Consider the following 18,461-nt stretch of genomic DNA (forward strand, 5'->3'; position numbering starts at 1 on the left):
GTAAAATTCCACGACATAAATCGATAACTCGAAAACCATCAGTGCTAGAGTTTTGACGTCTTCGGAAGAAATGATCTACAAGAAGAGATCTATTTTTGTTGTAAGTTGTCATTAGGGTGGCCCTTCGGTGAAAATTTTTAGGAAATTTATTTTTTTACCCTTTTTAGTTAGGAGTTCATATAATTCTACAAAGTTGTAGAAAATTTAATGCTGAGCATTTTTGCACAATAAACATTTATTTTATCTCATATAGGTGATGTTTTATGACAAAATTACTAAATTTAGATAGGGTGGTCCTGAAAAAAATAGTTTTCAGCTTCCACTTTCATCAATTCAGAATATTTTCAAAAACTGTCTTAGCATCGCTTCACGGTCTTTGGATGGCGCATCTTTTGGTTACATAAGATGGTTGATAGCTTCATTTTCAACCATATTATAAGTGTTTTTTCATTAAAAAGTGATATTTTTCTGAGCATTCTACTGCAGCTAGTAGCAAATATTAGCAAAAATTTCAATCGTAATCTGAAAGTATACATGCAGGCCCATCAAATCCATGGTATTTCATTTGTCCATGTTTGTCCACTTTTGTTTGATAATCATATTAGTTTTTGTATGAAAAATCAGCTATTCGATGGGAAACACATATACCATATCTCTGATTTTCGCAATATTTGGTAGAATCATTCTTTTTCGAAAATAAATAAACTCACTTTTTAATTTTGTTCGATTTCGATCCAGGGTGGTCGAAAAAATCAACATTTTTGAAAAAATATTTTTTCAAAACATAATTTTTGAACTACTGGACCAAATATCAATGTTCATGGAATCTCATGTAGTCATTTCCGACCTTCACTTAGAAACTGTGAAAATAAAATTATTCTGCGAATTAGCCATGAAAAACCAACTTGAATTTTATGATTTTGTATTTCGCCCCAAAAGTAGCGCTCTTAAGCATTTATTTCACGAGAACACCTTGAAAATCGTTCCAGTAGTTAAAATGTCAAAATGATTTTTTCGACTTCGTGTAAAAAGAGTTGATTTAAATATTTTAGATAAAGAACGATTCTTTGTGGGCTTTGTGGCCGTGCGGTTAGCGCCGTCAATAGTCTAGAGGCATGGACTATGGAGTGTGGGCTCTATTTCCGCCTCGGTAAGAAGGAAACTTGTCGTGATCGAAAAATTCTCCACCGGTCCACTGGGTATTATGTGTTCTGTCAGTTGTCTAGGTGTTAAGTGTTCAGTTTGTACGACCCCTGGTCGAGACGGTGTTCTTGTCTTTTATTCTACCAAATATTACGAGAATCTAGAAGATATATGTGTTTCACCCTAATTTTTCGTACAAAAAATAATACTATCATCAAACAAAAGTGGACAAACATGGACAAATGAAATACCATGGATTTGATGGGCCTGCATGCATACTTTAAGATAACGATTGAAATTTTTGCTAATATTTGCTACTAGCTGCAGTAGAATGCTAGAAAATAACAATTTCACATGAAAAAATGCTTTTAACATGCTTCAAAATTAAGCTATCATCATCAACGGAGTGAAGAACTTAAAAATTTAAAAATTCACATAAACAAAGGAAAAAAAAAAAAAAAAAAAAAAAGAAGCTATCAACCATCTTATGTAACCAAAAGATGCGCAATTCAAAGACCGTGAAGCGATGCTAAGACAGTTTTTGAAAATATTCTGAATTGATGAAAGTGGAAGCTAAAAACTATTTTTTTTGGGACCACCCTATCTGAATTTAGTATTTTTGTCATAAAACATCACCTATATGAGATAAAATAAATGTTTATTAAGCAAAAATACTCAACATTAAATTTTCTACAACTTTGTAGAATTATATGAACTCCTAACTCAAAAGGGTAAAAAAATACATTTCCAAAAAAATTTCACCGAAGGGCCACCCTAATGACAATTTACACCAAAAATAGATCTGTTCTGGTAGATCATTTCTTCTGAAGACGTCAAAACTCTAGCACTGATGGTTTTCGAGTTATCGATTTATGTCGTGAAATTTGACGAATCCGACCATTGTGCACGGATACATGCAGAATTGCTTTCCGGACGCAGGATACCAACGAAACGTTAAGTCTAGAGTATTTCCATGTCCATCTACGATCCCCTTGGATTGGTGGCGTCATTCTTGATATACTTGAAAATTCGCTCTCTTGCAAGAAGTTTGGCGATCCGGTTTAGGCTGGCATGAACAAATTCCTATCCACCTGGTCGAAAAGGGGAAGCTTTGGCTACAAGTTTTACCAACAATCGAAAAAATTCAGGTGCCACGCTGCTATCGTGTGAAGACTACGATCCGAGAAACCAACTCAATTCAGTTACACGTATTTGTAGACGCAAGCGAGAATGGATACGCAGCAGTAGCCTATCTACGGTTCCAGGGAAACGACATAATTGAGTGTGCACTGGTCGGTGCGAAGACGCGTGTGGCTCCGTTGAAGTATTTGTTCATACCGCGTCTAGAATTGCAAGCTGCCGTCATAGGATCCCGTCTGGCGAAGAAAATCTGCGAGTCACACCAGATAAAAATTAGGGAGCGTTATTTCTGGTCAGACTCGAAAGACACAGTGTGCTGGATTAGAAGTGATCACCGACGTTACAGCTCATTCGTTGCGGTTAGAGTTGGCGAAATTCTTGAGGCTACCGAGGTATGCGAGTGGAATTGGATCCCAACCAAGTTGAACGTGGGGCGGATGAAGGTACTATCTTGCTTATCTGTGATAAGTTGGAAATGATTGAGTTTGTGGGGAGGATTGACAAACGATTTACAAAATCAACCAAAATGCCAATGTTACAAATATGCAATTTTCAGTATAATTGTCTCATATAAAAATCACGAGTAAAATTGTGTAAATCGTGAAGAACAAAGAATACTAGTTACCTGTCAGTTTGGAATAGCAGTTCACCCAACGCACATTATCGACTTCAATTTTCGTCTCGTCGTCTATACGAAAATGTACCTACTTAGCAAATTAACTAATAACTGTACCCAGTTTCATACCTAATCATATTATAAAAACGTCCGGTATCATCGGACATTATCAGTTTTGTGAAGTAAACATATTCGGCTCAATATTAAACTTTACGAAGTAGGTACAATATTGAAGAACAACTAATCGCCTACAGTTGATTTGTAACTAACGATCAGAATGGCCCCACATCGACTACCATGTGCGCTGTTAGTGTTCGCATTTTACATCTTAACTTCGGGAACCATCATCATATCCAGAACCACTTCACCTGCTCTAACAGCTTCTCCAACGATCCAACAGTTGATTAGCAGAAGGTTCAGAGGGTTGGAAGAAGACGTAAGTTATCAATCATTGCATTGCAAAACACGTACACTTACGAGCGTTTCTCCCTTCCACAGATCTCCAAGCCACCCATCGTACCAGTGCTAGACAATCCAACTTGTGGAAAACGAAACCCGGACGGAATTGGCTTTCGAATTGCCGGAGGAAAGGATGAGTCCGAATATGGGGAATTCCCATGGATGGTTGCAATTCTGCAGCAAGAACAAGTCAGGGACCACGTTGAAAATGTCTACGTGTGCGGTGGTTCTTTGATTAATCCCAGCGTAGTTCTAACAGCGGTCCATTGCGTTCTAAACAAGTCACCAAATCAACTGAAAGTTCGCGCAGGGGAATGGGATACTCAAACCAAGAACGAACTCTTTGCTCATCAGGTAAAATCTTGTTTGGTTAACCATTTCTCCATTTTTTTTAACCTTTTTATTTCATTTTATGTTTTCAAAAGGATCGTCAAGTGATCGAAATCGTCATCCATCCGGACTACTTCAAAGCAGGACTATACAACGATATCGCCTTGTTGGTGCTGGACACACCAATCGAACTGAACGATGGAATTCAAACGATTTGTCTGCCACCGCCGAACGCAAGGTTCGACTACCAGCGTTGTCACGTCTCCGGCTGGGGAAAAGATTTATTCGGCAAAGCAGGAGCCTATCAGGCCATACTTAAGAAGGTGGAAATTCCCATCGTTCCGCATCAGCAGTGTCAAACGGCACTCAGGTCAACCCGATTGGGTCCGAAATTCATGTTGCATCCCAGCTTTCTGTGCGCCGGTGGGGTCGAGGGGCGAGATGCATGCAAAGGTGATGGCGGATCCCCGCTTGTGTGCCCAATTGAAGGGTCAGCTCCGAGCTATCAGCAAGTTGGCATCGTATCGTGGGGTATTGGATGCGGTGGAGAGATTCCCGGTGTTTACGTTGATGTAGCGCACTTTCGAACCTGGATTGATGGGCAGATTGAAAGTCGGCGATTCAACGCAAGCAGCTACATGCTGTCGCGATAGGAGGTGTCTAGTTGAATCCTGGATAGTTTTATCTCCGTTTCCTTAACAGCATTGAATATTAATATGCAAAAGCTTGTACATAAATATTGAAATACACATATTTTATTTAACTCCCATTATATAGCTCGAATGTTAACAATTTAAATTTTCGCAAGACAGATTTTGAACTACTGCGACGCAAGTTATTCCGATTCGACTGGAATGCTTTGAATTACTTGGACATTAGCCTTTCTAACTGTTTCCTTAGTGACTGTGTATTTGCCTCCGTATTAAAGTACGCACCTTCAAGAAAATCTTAATGGACTAACGCTACTCTACGTAACCTCAAACGGGAACGCACTAGAGCTCTTCGTGCTTTGACTAATCGACGTTGTGTCATCACTAAACGAAATTTTCAATCGCCAGCAATTGTTATCGCCGCAACAAGCATCTTTAAAAGCGGTATGTGTGTCGCAGGAAAATTGGTCGTTCGTCAATACGAAAAGAAAAGAGGTCGGTCTACCGTCAAGAGTGGTTTACGAAGTGGTGAGTTGACATCCGGGAAGGAGCACCTAACATAGCTCAGGTCCTCACAAGTTCTAATTCAAACGCTTGCACGGATCTGCCGATTACAATTGACCGCCAGCTAAGGGTTGCGTACTTAGTTGGTAGTGTAGCCTAGCTACTGTTTGTAGGATCAGCATCGAATTATATTTATTAAAACAAAAATGAACGCTGAAATAAATATATAAATCAAAACATGCACGAATAAATCTTAAATTTTGAAAAAGATACTCTCAAAAAATATCAATGATGTCCAATTCTATAGAGCTGACGTTTACTCATGGCGCATGGCTTCCGAAGCACGTGCACGTGTGCACGTGCAAGAGAAAGATGACTAAACGTCAGCAAGCGCTATTTGTGCAAATGTCAAAACAAAACAAAACGTGCAACATAGGTACATGAATGTCGCATGCATGTGCGACGCAACAAATACGGCAGACAAGGGGTATAAATACAAGTGCGCTTGCCGTACTTCATTCAGTTCGAGACAGCAGCACGTACGGACGTTTTTTTAGCTCGCACATTTCTTCCAAGTGTTTTCTCTCGTTCGTTCGCTGTTTACGTTTTCGCTTCGTCGCGTTGGCGTTATTTTCTCCCGGACCCGTCATGTGAGACTCGGTGGCCGATTCGGTCGCTGGAAAAGTGCCTAAGCGCACTGCTCTCGAAGGCGCGGGTAACCACTCCAAGCAGCTTTTGCAGAGCAACGTGTTCTCTCCATTGCCACTTGATGACGCCGGCAATCCGCCGAAAAAGAGGAAGAAGCAGCAATCACAACTGCCGCAGGTGCAACCGGAGCGGAAGGAGAAGTGCCCGCCCGTGTTTGTGAAGGGCTATTCGCTGGATTTGCGCCCAAAAATTCGCCAGCTGATCGCTAAAGGGCTGAAATGTACTAAGCTACTTAGTAGGGAAAGCACCTGTCATGCGAACTGGGGTCGTGGGATCAAACCCCACCGAAGGGGCGGTTACCCTCCAATACCTTTTCCGAACTAAATCTATCACATGTTGTACATATGCATAATCAAGTTTCAGACATAGAAGTTCAAGATTGTTGCAAACATAAATGAAGTTGCTCAAAAGTGCATTTTCTTTGGAATTTTTATTGGAGGATAAAATGGCGGAGGCTCAATTTTGATTTGCCTAGAGGATAGTGAAAAGGAAGATTGATACGATAAATTGATTCGCATTATTGAGTTGTTTTGGGCTAAAAATATCAAAAGTGGTGGAATGGATGCATTAGTGTTGAGGGTGTTTCAAAATGAAAAGAAAACCTTTGCAAAAAAAAAATGAAAAAACCTGCTTGGAAACTAGAAGCGTACAAAATGGCGGCATTTGGAATTTCAGTGGAATTGAGGAAGCACAATGATTGGATGTGTGAGTGTGACAGTGATTCAAGGAAGCAGGGCGAAAACAAACGAAATGGAATAAAATACAGTTAAGGTGATTATACAATAAAGCCATGTGGTGAATTTCAAATTCACCACACGGTTTTCTACTCTTATTACCAAAAATTCAAATCTACCGTAATAGTTTTCGTACAATTCTGAAATTAAAGTCGATTGTTTAGCATAAGTAAGCAAACGATCTACGAATGTTTCATCCCCATGGGCGTTGAGGTTCTCTCAATTCGTGCTCTTGAAAAATCACTAGAAAAAGCACGTGGTTTCCAAGATGGCCGATTTGTGGCTTTGTTGTATGAAGATTCATCGTAGTGTCGTTGTATTGGTGAGAGGACTATTCGTTTTCAAGTGCTCTGTATATGGAGCAAGCTGAAAAAGCATTGACGAAACAATGCTAATGTATGGTGGGCTGAAAAAAAAAATCAAAAATAATTTAATGATCGGCGTTTGGCGAGTATTTGGGAAATTTATGGAACGCCTGAATTGAAGAAACGGAAAAAATGAAAATGTGTGGTATTAGAAGCATAAAAGGTGTATAAGATTATTTTTTTGTTTTATGAATCCGTGAAAGCCATCACAGGGGCATTAATAACTCGGATAAATGAAGCAAAGTGAGTATTTAGAAAATGTTTAGAGATTGGATCGAAAACGGGGCCTTCAGCAAAAGGGTAAGTCATTTCTGAAAATTCATTCTCCAAAACTCTCAACACTGAGTCATAAACCATTCGACTACTGAATAGATGATTATAGACTGCAATATGAGAGTATTGTGGGTACGCAATAATAATAGTGAAAAGGGACGAGCTCCGGATTCACTGAATTGGAATGGGCTGAATGCCGGATCCTATTAATGACTTTTTTTTAGATGAAATGGGACGAGTTCCTGATTTACTAGTAATGATGAAGAAGTAGACAATACAGCATGTATACAAGGCTGAAAGAGAAGAAAATGATAGATAATTCAAACATAAATTTAAACGGATGTTTTCGTAAGTTATATGATGTAATGGCTGTTTGATTTTAAAATGGCATTCATATAAAGTGAAATGGGACGAGCTCCGGATTCACTGAAAATGGAATGGGCTGAATGCCGGATCCTATTAATGACTTTTTCTAGATGAAATGGGCCGAGTTCCGGATTCATCAAATAATGGTTAAATCTGAATAATTGAAAAGTTGTTTTAGTTTGAACCTTAGTCTAAATTCCGGATTCATCGGCTGTGGAGAGACTCAAGTTTTAAAACGGTGTAATAAAAAGGACAGGCACGTGATTTTTCTTGAAGAGTCCTTGAGAGTGATTCCATTTGACAGGTAAACAAATTTAAAGGTTATTACCAAATACAAATAAAGATTTATATTCATACTCTTATTATCGACGATTATGGTATGGTATATGATATCTGAGGTGACATGCATCAATCTGACCAGAAATGTTATTTTATTCAAAAGTTGGTTTTAACATTTAAAAAAAATAAACATAATTTAATAAAAATAACACTGAAAAAGCACTCGTGAACATAAAAGTTTGTCTTTGATGACATGTGTGATATATAATAACACTCTTTCTTAGAACATGGATGCGCTCAGACCAGTGAAACAATTTGATGCTAAGGTGGACCAATCCCAGTTAGCAACAGAATGGAGAAAATGGAAGCGAAGCCTTGAGTATTATCTAACGGCCTCAGGAATTATGGGACAACGAGAAATGCGTAACCAGCTACTTCATCTCGGAGGTCCTGATCTACAGGATATTTTCGATAATTTGCCAGGAGTACATGATGTTCCTCATGTGACACCGGACCCCCCGTTCTACGATATTGCTATTCAGAAATTGGATTCACATTTTCAACCATGCCGCAGACGAACCTACGAAAGGCATATCTTCCGGCAGATTGCTCAGCAACCTGGAGAGCGTTTCGGTGATTTTGTCATGAAGCTTCGGGTACAAGCCAGCCGCTGCGATTTCGATCTCGCCGGAGGCTCTGTGATGGAAACAATGATAATCGATCAAATTGCGGAAAAGTGTCTCTCATCCACACTGCGGAAGAAAATTTTGGAAAAAGATCGTTCTTTGGAAGAGGTGGTAGCAATTGGAAAGACAATTGAAGACGTTGAGCAACAGTGCAGAGAGTTGGCGAACAAAAGTGAAGCTGGTGAAAACCTTCCGGAGACGGTTAACAAAGTAAACTGCCCACATGGCCAAGGACAGCGAGGCTCGTTGAAGTCGAGTGGAAACAGATACTTTGTCCCGCAAAGGGGATTCCGACGCCAGTATGGGCGAGGTCAATCAACAGGAAACGGGCCATTCAGATTCGACGCAAGGGAGAACACAGAAACACAATACAGCAACAGATCATACCGATCTCAAGACCGACCTTCTTTTCCGGCCAGACAATGGCCACCGAACCAGGACACTAGGATTTGTTTCGGCTGTGGTCGTCGTGGCCATCTCAAAGGCGGCCCCGAATGCGTAGCTAAGAACGCTCAGTGTCTCCGATGCAGAAACATGGGCCATTTTGCTAAGTGGTGCACAAAGAGACCAAATGAAGATCAAGCGGAAGATACACCAACGCCGAAACGCATTAAAGCTGTTTACGATTCCAAGGACCGGGCAAAATTCCCCGAAGGTCAAGCAGTCCATGAAATTGAGAAAGATATTTGCTACGTCATGGGCGAAAATCGTTTTCGATTCAAAGTGGGCGGTATTGGAATCTTGATGACCATAGATTCTGGTGCAGCTGGCAACTTAATTGATCTTCAGACCTGGACTAGACTGCAGAGAGATGGCGCCAAGGTAAAATTCAGCCGACAAGTCGACCGTTCGTTCAAGGCGTACGGCACTGAACGCCCTCTGAACATGGTGGGAATGTTTTCAGCGGAAATTGAAGCGGAAGGCCACAAGGTAGAAGCTGTGTTCTATATTGCAGAAAACGGGAAACTCTCCGGGAATGTCTCCTTGGAGACGAAACAGCGAAGCAACTCAAAGTGTTGAAAATTGGTTATGGCGTAGCATCAATTCACCAACATCCTAAACCATTCCCTAAAATCAAAGGAGTTTTAGTGGAAATTCCAATAGATTTGAATGTCAAAGCAGTACAGCAGCCATACCGACGAGCGCCTTTCGCATTGGAGGATAAAATTGCCGACAAGTTGCAATACCTACTGAATCAAGATATTATCGAGCGGGTCGAAGAGTCATCCCCCTGGGTTTCTCCTATCGTACCGATCTTGAAAGACAATGGAGAAGTTCGTCTCTGCGTAGACATGCGCAGGGCAAACCAAGCCGTCGTTAGAGAAACGCATCCATTGCCTATTGTGGAAGAGATGTTTGGAGGTATCACGGGAGCAACCAGATTTTCAAAACTCGACATAAAAGAAGCTTATCATCAGGTCGAAATTTCCGAGCGTTCCAGGGGAATCACGACCTTTATTACCAAACAAGGCCTTTTCAGGTAATGTTGTACGAGAACTTTAATAAATAAAATATGGGTTATTTGTGTTTATGAAATTGTTTGTTTTCTTTCGATATTTTTCATCCAATTAAAAAAACATAAATCTTCAAATTTGTTTCGTTTGATTGTTCCCGTATAGATTCAAACGACTGATGTTTGGAATAAGTTGCGCCCCTGAGTTGTTCCAAAAAGTTATGGAATCGATCGTTGCAGGACTCGATGGCATAGTGGTTTATTTAGATGATATTTTGGTATCGGGTCGAACCCAGCAGGAGCACGATGAAAGATTGGCTCAACTAATGATTCGCTTGCAGCAATACGAGATCGCATTAAACGAACAGAAATGCGTTTTTAATGCATCTCGTCTTGAGTTTTTGGGTCATGAATTGTCAAGTGAAGGGATTAGGCCAGCGGAAAGCAAGATTGCAGCAATCAAATCTTTTAGAGAACCAAAGAACGTCAGTGAGCTAAGAAGCTTCTTAGGGTTGGTTACGTATGTGGGGCGATTTATACCAACAATGGCGGATAAGACAGAGCCGCTCAGAAATCTTCTACGGACGGGAGAAAAGTTCAAATGGAAAACTGAACACCTTCGAGCATTCGAGGAGATTAAATCAGCACTATGCAAAACGCCATTTTTGGGTTATTATGATCCTCAAGATCTGTGTATTGTTATTGCAGATGCAAGTCCCAGCGGTCTTGGAGCTGTACTGCTACAGCAAGATACAAAAGGCCTGAAAAGAATTATTTCGTTTGCTAGTAAGGCATTAACCGATACCGAAAAAAAATACTTCCAAACCGAAAGGGAAGCGTTGGCTCTGGTTTGGGCGGTTGACAGATTTCGACTCTATCTACTGGGAAAGCGTTTCAAACTTGTAACCGACTGCAAACCGTTGCATTTTTTATTCAAAGAACGAGCAAAGCCGTGTGCTCGAATTGAGCGATGGGTTATGCGTCTACAGAGCTATTCCTACGATGTCGTCTACGAGCCTGGTTCCAGCAACTTAGCTGACGCTCTTTCAAGACTAGCAGTAATAAATCCTGTGGAATTCAAGGGTTCATACGAGGCATGCATTTATCAACTAATTCTGGCAGGTTTTCCAACAGCAGTGACAGTTCGAGAAGTAGAGGAACATACGCTCAAAGATGCAGACATTCAAAATGTTATTAAATTGAGAGATCGTGTAATTGAAATTGCCCATGAATCACATCCGGGAATGGTCACTATGAAACGCAGAATGCGCCAGAAAGTATGGTGGCCAAAAATGGACAAACAAGTGGAGAATTGTGTAAAAACATGTAAAGCTTGTACTCTGGTAGCATCCTGTGATCCTCCAGTGCCGATGATCCGTACCAGGATTCCTACAAAACCCTGGGCGAATCTGGCAATCGATTTTGTAGGACCGTTACCATCCGGTCACAATCTCTTAGTAATCATCGATTATTTCAGCCGATTTGCTAAGGTAATCATAATGAAACAAATTACGGCGACTCTTACAGTGAAAGCTCTGCACGAAACATTTTTCCGATTCGGAATGCCGGAGTCGATCAAAACAGATAACGGACCCCAATTTATTGGCTCGGAATTTCACGACTTCTGCAAGCAATTTGGCATCGACCATGTAAAAACTACACCTTACTGGCCACAGGCCAATGGTGAAGTGGAAAGGCTGAATTGTTCGATAGGCAAAAGATTAAAAATAAGTCATGAATCAACAGGATCAGACTGGCAGTGGGACCTAAGAACATTTGTTCTGATGTATAATTCAACACCGCATTCAACAACGGGGGTGGCCCCTTCTAGCATGCTGTTTGGAAGAAAACTCAAAGATAAACTGCCGGGGCTGATGATGAAAGACGAACATATACTGGAAGAAATTCGGGATCGGGACCATGAGAAGAAGATGAAGGAGGCGGAATATAGCGATAAACGACGCGGAGCTAGGTCGGACGATCTAGAAGAAGGAGATAAGGTAGTAATCAAACGTATCCAAAAAGATAACAAACTATCAACGACATTCGATCCGGAGGAGTACATCGTCATTGCACGAAAGGGTTCCGACGTAACATTGAAGTCGACGGTGTCTGGACGGATCATTCATCGCAACATCTCTCATCTGAAGAAACTCTACGCTACCGAGTTTGGACAAGAAGAAACGAAGGAAGCCGGAAATGGATCGGAAACTCAACAGCTACAGAAGCTATCAACTACGGATAGACTACCCGATAAAGACTGTTCGCAACCAAAACGTCATATGAAGCGACCTTCGCATTTTAACGATTACTCGATGAATACAATCCATTAAGGTAAAGAAAAAGAGGAATGTAGTATCCGACAGTTTATTACCGAGTTTATTACATATGGACATTGTTAAGTGTATACCTACCTTTATATTTAATACTTATGCCCTACCTTTGTATTTGTGTATACCTACCTTTCATGTCAGGAAATAAAGAATCATCAGTTGTATATATTAAATCCGGTGCCTGTAGCTTGGGGTTGGTTTCGGGAGCGAGAATGATTAAAGATGCGGAGTCGTCGAGTGTTGAAACAGAAAGACCTTCTGGTCTGTTTTATTGTTTTTATGAAATTGACAGCAGTGTAGCGCACAGCGCACACTGCTGTCATGCACTCTTATAATAATCTTTTCAGATTTGCTTTTGCAGTACACAATAGCTCTTCCCCCTTCGGAAAGATGAACAATAATTCATCAAATAAAAATATTCGAAATTATTATCTATTCTTGTTACAATAGCTGTCTCAGAACGCCAAGGTATGCCAGAAAGCACTACCAACTCTGAAGGAAATTTTCTTTTCCTATTTCTATTTCCACTTAACACATTATTTTCAGACTGCGTCGAACTTCTCCGATCTGGTAACTGCCAGACATCGTTCTCGATCATGGGTACGGGTGCCATCGCGCTCATAGCTGGTAAATGCCAGATAGTGATATCTTCTACAAATGCCATCATGGATACTGCGGTAGTCAGTAACGGCCGACCAACCACGAATGTGTCGTCGTCATCATCAGTCAGTACCGGCCGACCAGTCTCGACAACACGCATCGATCTCCTTGGCATGCCGCGTCCATCGTTAGCGATTCTGAGTTGAATTGGATGGACGGTGGTTATCTCCTTGTGTTCAACCATGATCTGTAATGAGCGTTTAGAGACATGTTTTAAGAAAAATGCTTTACTCAGCTTTTCGCGTACATGCTGCACGTCATGCCTCTTATAGTTAATCAAATAGACTAACACACACTTCACGTGATAATATGCTTTTTCTGAAGGAAAGTTGTCCTTCAATGTCAAGTTATTAGGAAACAAACATACATTTGTTAGGTCTTCAAAGCATCTTATGTATAGAAGACCTTTGTCAATCACTGTAACGTCTGGCAATCCAAAACTAGCAATAAGTTGAATTAACTTTGCCAAAATCACTAAGCAGTTGTAAATTTTCATCAACCACTTTACCTCCACCCTTTGGAAGAAATTATTCACTGCCAAAAAATTTGTAGCAGGTTTACGTTTTAAAATTTTAATAATAATGTGTTGTTTTGGATTAATTGCCACACTTGCATAGACATCACAAGAATCAATAAAATTTGTGTTTATTCCAACAAAGTGCACCGCGTGTTTTACTGATCGTTTTATTCTAAAGACATCAAACTTGCTGCCATGTAAAAGTTTTAAAATTTTTTGAATTGTCTGCGGTATATTCACTTTGTCATGGAACAAAGAACACACGTCAAAAAGTCTTAAAATTTGTCGATTTTCCAAAATTCTCACATTATCAGTTTTCCCAAGCCAATCAGAATAGATCACTTCTTGCACAATATTATTACTCATGTTTTCCCTGGCATTGACCAAAGATTTGGCAGGTATGTTATTTATTTCACTATCCAAATATTCATCATATTCTGTGGGAGCTGACATATTTACATTAATTCTCGAAAAATAATTCGCAAAATAAATCCACAACGAAAGTCTATTCTGAATTTTGGAATCAAACACCGACAATTTAAAAATGTTCTCCCTCCAGCTGTAGGGAATGTCATAATTCTTATTGTTATTTGGAAAATTACTATTCAAAGCCATTTTTGCTTCACAACCATCATTAAACACAGGTTTACTAAAATAATTGACAAATACATCAACAAGTTTAATCTGATCAACTGCAATTAGTGCTTAATGGCCTTGAAGCCCCAAAAATATTAGTCCAGTTGAAAAAAAAAACATCCAACCACGTTCTACCCATCAAAGAAATAAACTGGTAATCACAGTCAAGCGCTAACAAATTTAAAATGATTTTTCTCCCATTAAATTCAACCGTAACATCAACTTCATCAGAAAATTTGACGCTGGAATCATTTGTCACAATCAGTTCATTTGAACTATTACATAAAGGTTGGTTGAATTCAGAAGCAAATAAATTTTTGTTCGTCACTGTTACCAAAGAGTCACTATCAATCTCCATCTGAAAAGCACTACGTTCAACAGATACGTCAAACAAACAAGACTCGCTGGACTTATTGATGAGAGAAATATGCATACACTCCAATTCGAAGTCATTTGGATTATTGTTATCCGAGTCACCATCCATTTCCCTCAAACTGTCCAGTTGCTCGGACATAAACGGGCTAGGTTTTTTGATGTCAACATGATTAACTTCATCGTTTCTCTCTTGTTTAAGTTTGTAGCACCTTCTTCGCTCGTGTCCTCGCTGTCCGCAGTAATCACAGATACGCTGGTTCCCAGTCCATTGGTTACCATCCATTATGCTTCCTCGATGAGATATGCTAGCAGACGAAGCACGGTACCTAAACTTCTGAGAATGGAATCCAAATTGCGAGTTATGCCTATAATCTTCATTATTCGAATCACAAAATGAATACTTGGCACTTATTGAAGCCACAAAGTCAACATTATTGTTAGCCAACAGGTTTGTATTATAAGTCGCCATTTCCCAAGAAGCGATAATCCTTTCAGCCTGTTCTAATGTTAAGTTATTTTCAGTCAAAAGGCGATGTTTAAGTGAGCCATCTTGTAGACCAACAAGAATGCGATCCAATATAAGGTAATCCTTTTGATCACCGAACTCACAATTTGCCGCAAGAATTTTCAGCGAAAATATGTATTCACCGGCTGATTCACCAGGTTGTTGCACCATTCTACCGAAATTATATCTGTGGAGTAAGACTGAATCATTATTGTCAAGTCTCTCCTTAAGCTTTTGAACTAACACTTCATAGGAAACTTTTTCCAACAATTCATCTGTAGGAAAGAGTTTATCTGCCATATTGAACAGAAAATCTCCTCCCAAAAGTAACATCTGGTATTTTTTGTCATTTTCTTCAACTTTATTCACTCGGAAATGGCATGATAAACGTTTAGTCCAAGAAGCAAATGATTGACCCTTACGGTAAGGTTCAATATTGGGAGCTACCATGTAAGACATATTTGTCAAAATGTTTGCAAAAAGACGATACACACAATGTTTTAAACCAATACACAACAAAAATTGCAAATAAAACAATACAATGGTTCAATAATTTCAATACCTTCACTGACAATCAATCAAAATAATGATTACATTCAATGCTTTCACTGACAAACAATCAGGATTATTATTATATTGTTTTCCTATTGTGTTCTTTTTTTCTAGTAAATAAAGCCAAAAAGCATCACTGTTCACTGCGCTTCGAATTGATAAATGCGCTAAATGACCAATTTAGTTTAATTAATTTTTAATTAATTACACAGCTTTTCTTAAAATAAGCGAAAAATAAAATCACCAAAGAGTATTTATCAAGTTTTTACATTTAACACGCCACTTTGCTTGTGCAATGTTTTGTTTCAATCAATTATGCTAAAGCGCCTTTTCTTTGGAAACAGTGCAAATAAAGTTGTACACCAAAACGCCAATAAATCACAAATTTTAGATACTCACCCGGTACATGCAACACTCACCACGACTCTTAACTCGATGCCAACGAATAAGCAACACAAAACCTCCCGGTGGAACGGAATGACACTCCCTGCTGCAAAGCCGATTGTTGCAGCGCAAACCTGCACAGCCTGATGCCACTAAACTCCCCAAAATAAGAGAAAAAGCACTGTTATTATCTGGTCAAAAACTTTTGTAAACCACCAAGAGCACTATTTTGAAAAATATAATTTTCAATTAGTCGTCTAATTAATCACTCTATTGTTGCCCAAAACCGACGCTACCAAAGCAAATGGCGTTTCGGTTGACAAAGTCGCTTCGTCACTACCGAAATAATATCGCCAATCAAATGCCGAAAAATGATAATTATCACAAACGATTTTTTTTTCACTGCACTGTTACCTCGTTTTTTATTTTTGTTGAATTCTGGTGCCGAGGTAGTCCAGAGCTGGTTTCCTTCGCTGCGGTCAGTTGAAACCTTCTGCACCGCTACCGATTGTCCTCGTCGCCACTATTAAATCCGGTGCCTGTAGCTTGGGGTTGGTTTCGGGAGCGAGAATGATTAAAGATGCGGAGTCGTCGAGTGTTGAAACAGAAAGACCTTCTGGTCTGTTTTATTGTTTTTATGAAATTGACAGCAGTGTAGCGCACAGCGCACACTGCTGTCATGCACTCTTATAATAATCTTTTCAGATTTGCTTTTGCAGTACACAATAGTATAGTAGACTGCTAGACGAGTGGACGCGTGCGTCTACAAAGTGAATCCGAATCACCTACGACAGTACAATGACCACCCCGATACGAAGCCGCTTAAGGCTTTGCTGCGAGGACTCCACGACATGAAGAAAGAGGAGCTAAAAGCTGAGCTCGAAAGTTGCGGATTGAAGCCATTGGCCGTGCACAAGATCGATCGTCACGACAAGACGATGAGATATCGCGACCAGCTTTACCTGGTCCACCTGGAGCACGGCTCCACCACGTGGAAGGATCTGAAGCTGGTCGGTGTTATAAATTGCACCGTCGTTGACTGGGAGCGATATCGGCCAGTGCACCAACTGCTTCAATTTCGGGCACGGTATCAGGAACTGCCGCATGAAGCCGCGCTGCAATAAATGTGGCGAACTCCATCTGACCGAAGAGTGCGACAAGATGGAGGTTGCTGATCCCAAATGCGCCAACTGCCGCGACAAACATCGGGCTACAACCAAAGACTGCCCAAAGCGGGAGGCATTTTTGGAAATTATGAAGAAGGCCTCCACCAGGTCCCTGCCGAAAAAGAACCTAGTTCCTGCTCTCAACGAGGTGAACTTTCCGACCATCCCGGCTCCCCGACGAGCGATACCAATTCTTCCACCTTTACAGCCACACAAACGGCTGGCGGCCGCTGCAGCATCAGTTCAAGCTCCAACACCACACGCCCCATCCACCAGCGAATGGCCCCGCTTCCTTCCCACGGATTTCGTCGTCAGGATAATGAGCCCCTTTCGGCCGAGGGCGACCCACCGCTCTACACATCGGAGCAGCTAGTTCTGATTTTCGCCCAACTGGCAACGCGACTACGCTTCAAAACTTGCTTCGACCAGATCTTCACCTGGGCATATTCGTCATTGAAAATGGCTGCTAGGGTTGGTCTGTTCAATCAATGGGAACGCTTGCTCACTTAAGAGCAAAATCATCGAGCTCAGCGATTTCCTTCAGGAGAAGGAGATTGACGCGGCTTTCATCACCGAAACCCACCTGAAGCCGAGGTAAGTTCAACAATTCCGGGTTTTTGGCTGGTGAGGTTTTATCGAACAAGCTCCAGAGGGGGAGGAGTGGCAATCGCCTTGCGAAGCAACATCGCCTGCCGCTTGCTGCCGGACTTCAAGCTCAAATGCATCGAAGCCTTTGGAAGTCCCCACTTCCGTCGGAGTCGTCACTCTCATTGTGGCTTACTGTCTCACACAAGCCAAAGTCGAGCCGAGCTACGAAGGGATATAGTCAAGCTTACTCGGCGGCAAAGGCAGTTCATAATCGCCGGAGACCTGAACGCAAAGCACCAATCGTGGGGAAACACCGTCTCCAACAGGAACGGAGTCGTCTGGTCCAACGACGAACTAGAGGGCCACTACACCATCCTGAGCCCTGACAGCCCTACCCGGTTGACACGGTCCGGGGCCCATGCTATGCTCGACAACTTCATCACGAACATGCACGATAACGTCTGCCAGCCGGTCGTCTTCCAAGAGCTTAGGGGTCGTACACTTATTACGTAAACATTTTTTCTGGGTTTTTCAACCCCCCTCCCCCCATGTAAGATTTTTCTCATACAAATATTTTTTTATTTATATGGTGCGTAAGAAAATGACAAACCCCCCGAAGTGCTTACGTAATATGTGTACGGCCCCTTAGCTCGGACCACTATCCGAAGGTGGCGGAATTTGGAACTTCAGTGAATCGGCACGAGCTAACAAGGCGAAACTATCATCGAGTGGCAATTGGCAGCGGTTCTAGCAGTGCGTCGACAACACCGTCGATTATGAGGTGCGACCGGAGACGCCGGAAAGTATCGACCGCCAGTTGTGCGCTATCGAGGAGGCCATCTCGGTGGCCCGGGAGCAACATGTACCGACGGCTCGGCAGGTAAGCAACTCCTTAAATATTGATACACTCAACCAAAGATTTGATTCCCCAGTCCCAGGCTTCGATAGCATCCTGAATCTCGAGCTCAAACACATGAGTGTTCCGTTCTTTGAGCACCTCTCGCTGATCTTTAATCAGGGTCTCCGGCTCAGCTACTTC

The 18,461-nt window shown here is 41.2% G+C and overlaps 1 protein-coding gene across 1 annotated transcript; it reads left to right on the top strand.

Annotated features, from left to right (window-relative positions):
* The first annotated feature begins 3,088 nt into the window (after positions 1-3,088).
* On the top strand, positions 3,089-5,073 carry LOC134217258 (phenoloxidase-activating factor 2-like). The gene is made up of 3 exons (XM_062696027.1): positions 3,089-3,335; positions 3,398-3,712; positions 3,784-5,073. The coding sequence occupies exons 1-3, from the start codon at positions 3,177-3,179 to the stop codon at positions 4,339-4,341; spliced, it is 1,032 nt and encodes a 343-aa protein (XP_062552011.1). The 5' UTR covers positions 3,089-3,176; the 3' UTR covers positions 4,342-5,073.
* Positions 5,074-18,461: the final 13,388 nt, after the last annotated feature.

This window comes from Armigeres subalbatus, chromosome 1, assembly GCF_024139115.2.
Source record: "Armigeres subalbatus isolate Guangzhou_Male chromosome 1, GZ_Asu_2, whole genome shotgun sequence".
In the NCBI taxonomy this organism is placed as follows: Eukaryota; Metazoa; Arthropoda; class Insecta; order Diptera; family Culicidae; genus Armigeres; species Armigeres subalbatus.

Coding starts and splice junctions, on each gene's coding strand:
- LOC134217258 (XM_062696027.1), top strand. CDS start 3,177: ATGGCCCCACATCGACTACCATGTGCGCTGTTAGTGTTCGCATTTTAC. Junction 3,336..3,397: donor TCAGAGGGTTGGAAGAAGAC/GTAAGTTATCAA, acceptor TCCCTTCCACAG/ATCTCCAAGCCACCCATCGT. Junction 3,713..3,783: donor ACGAACTCTTTGCTCATCAG/GTAAAATCTTGT, acceptor TGTTTTCAAAAG/GATCGTCAAGTGATCGAAAT.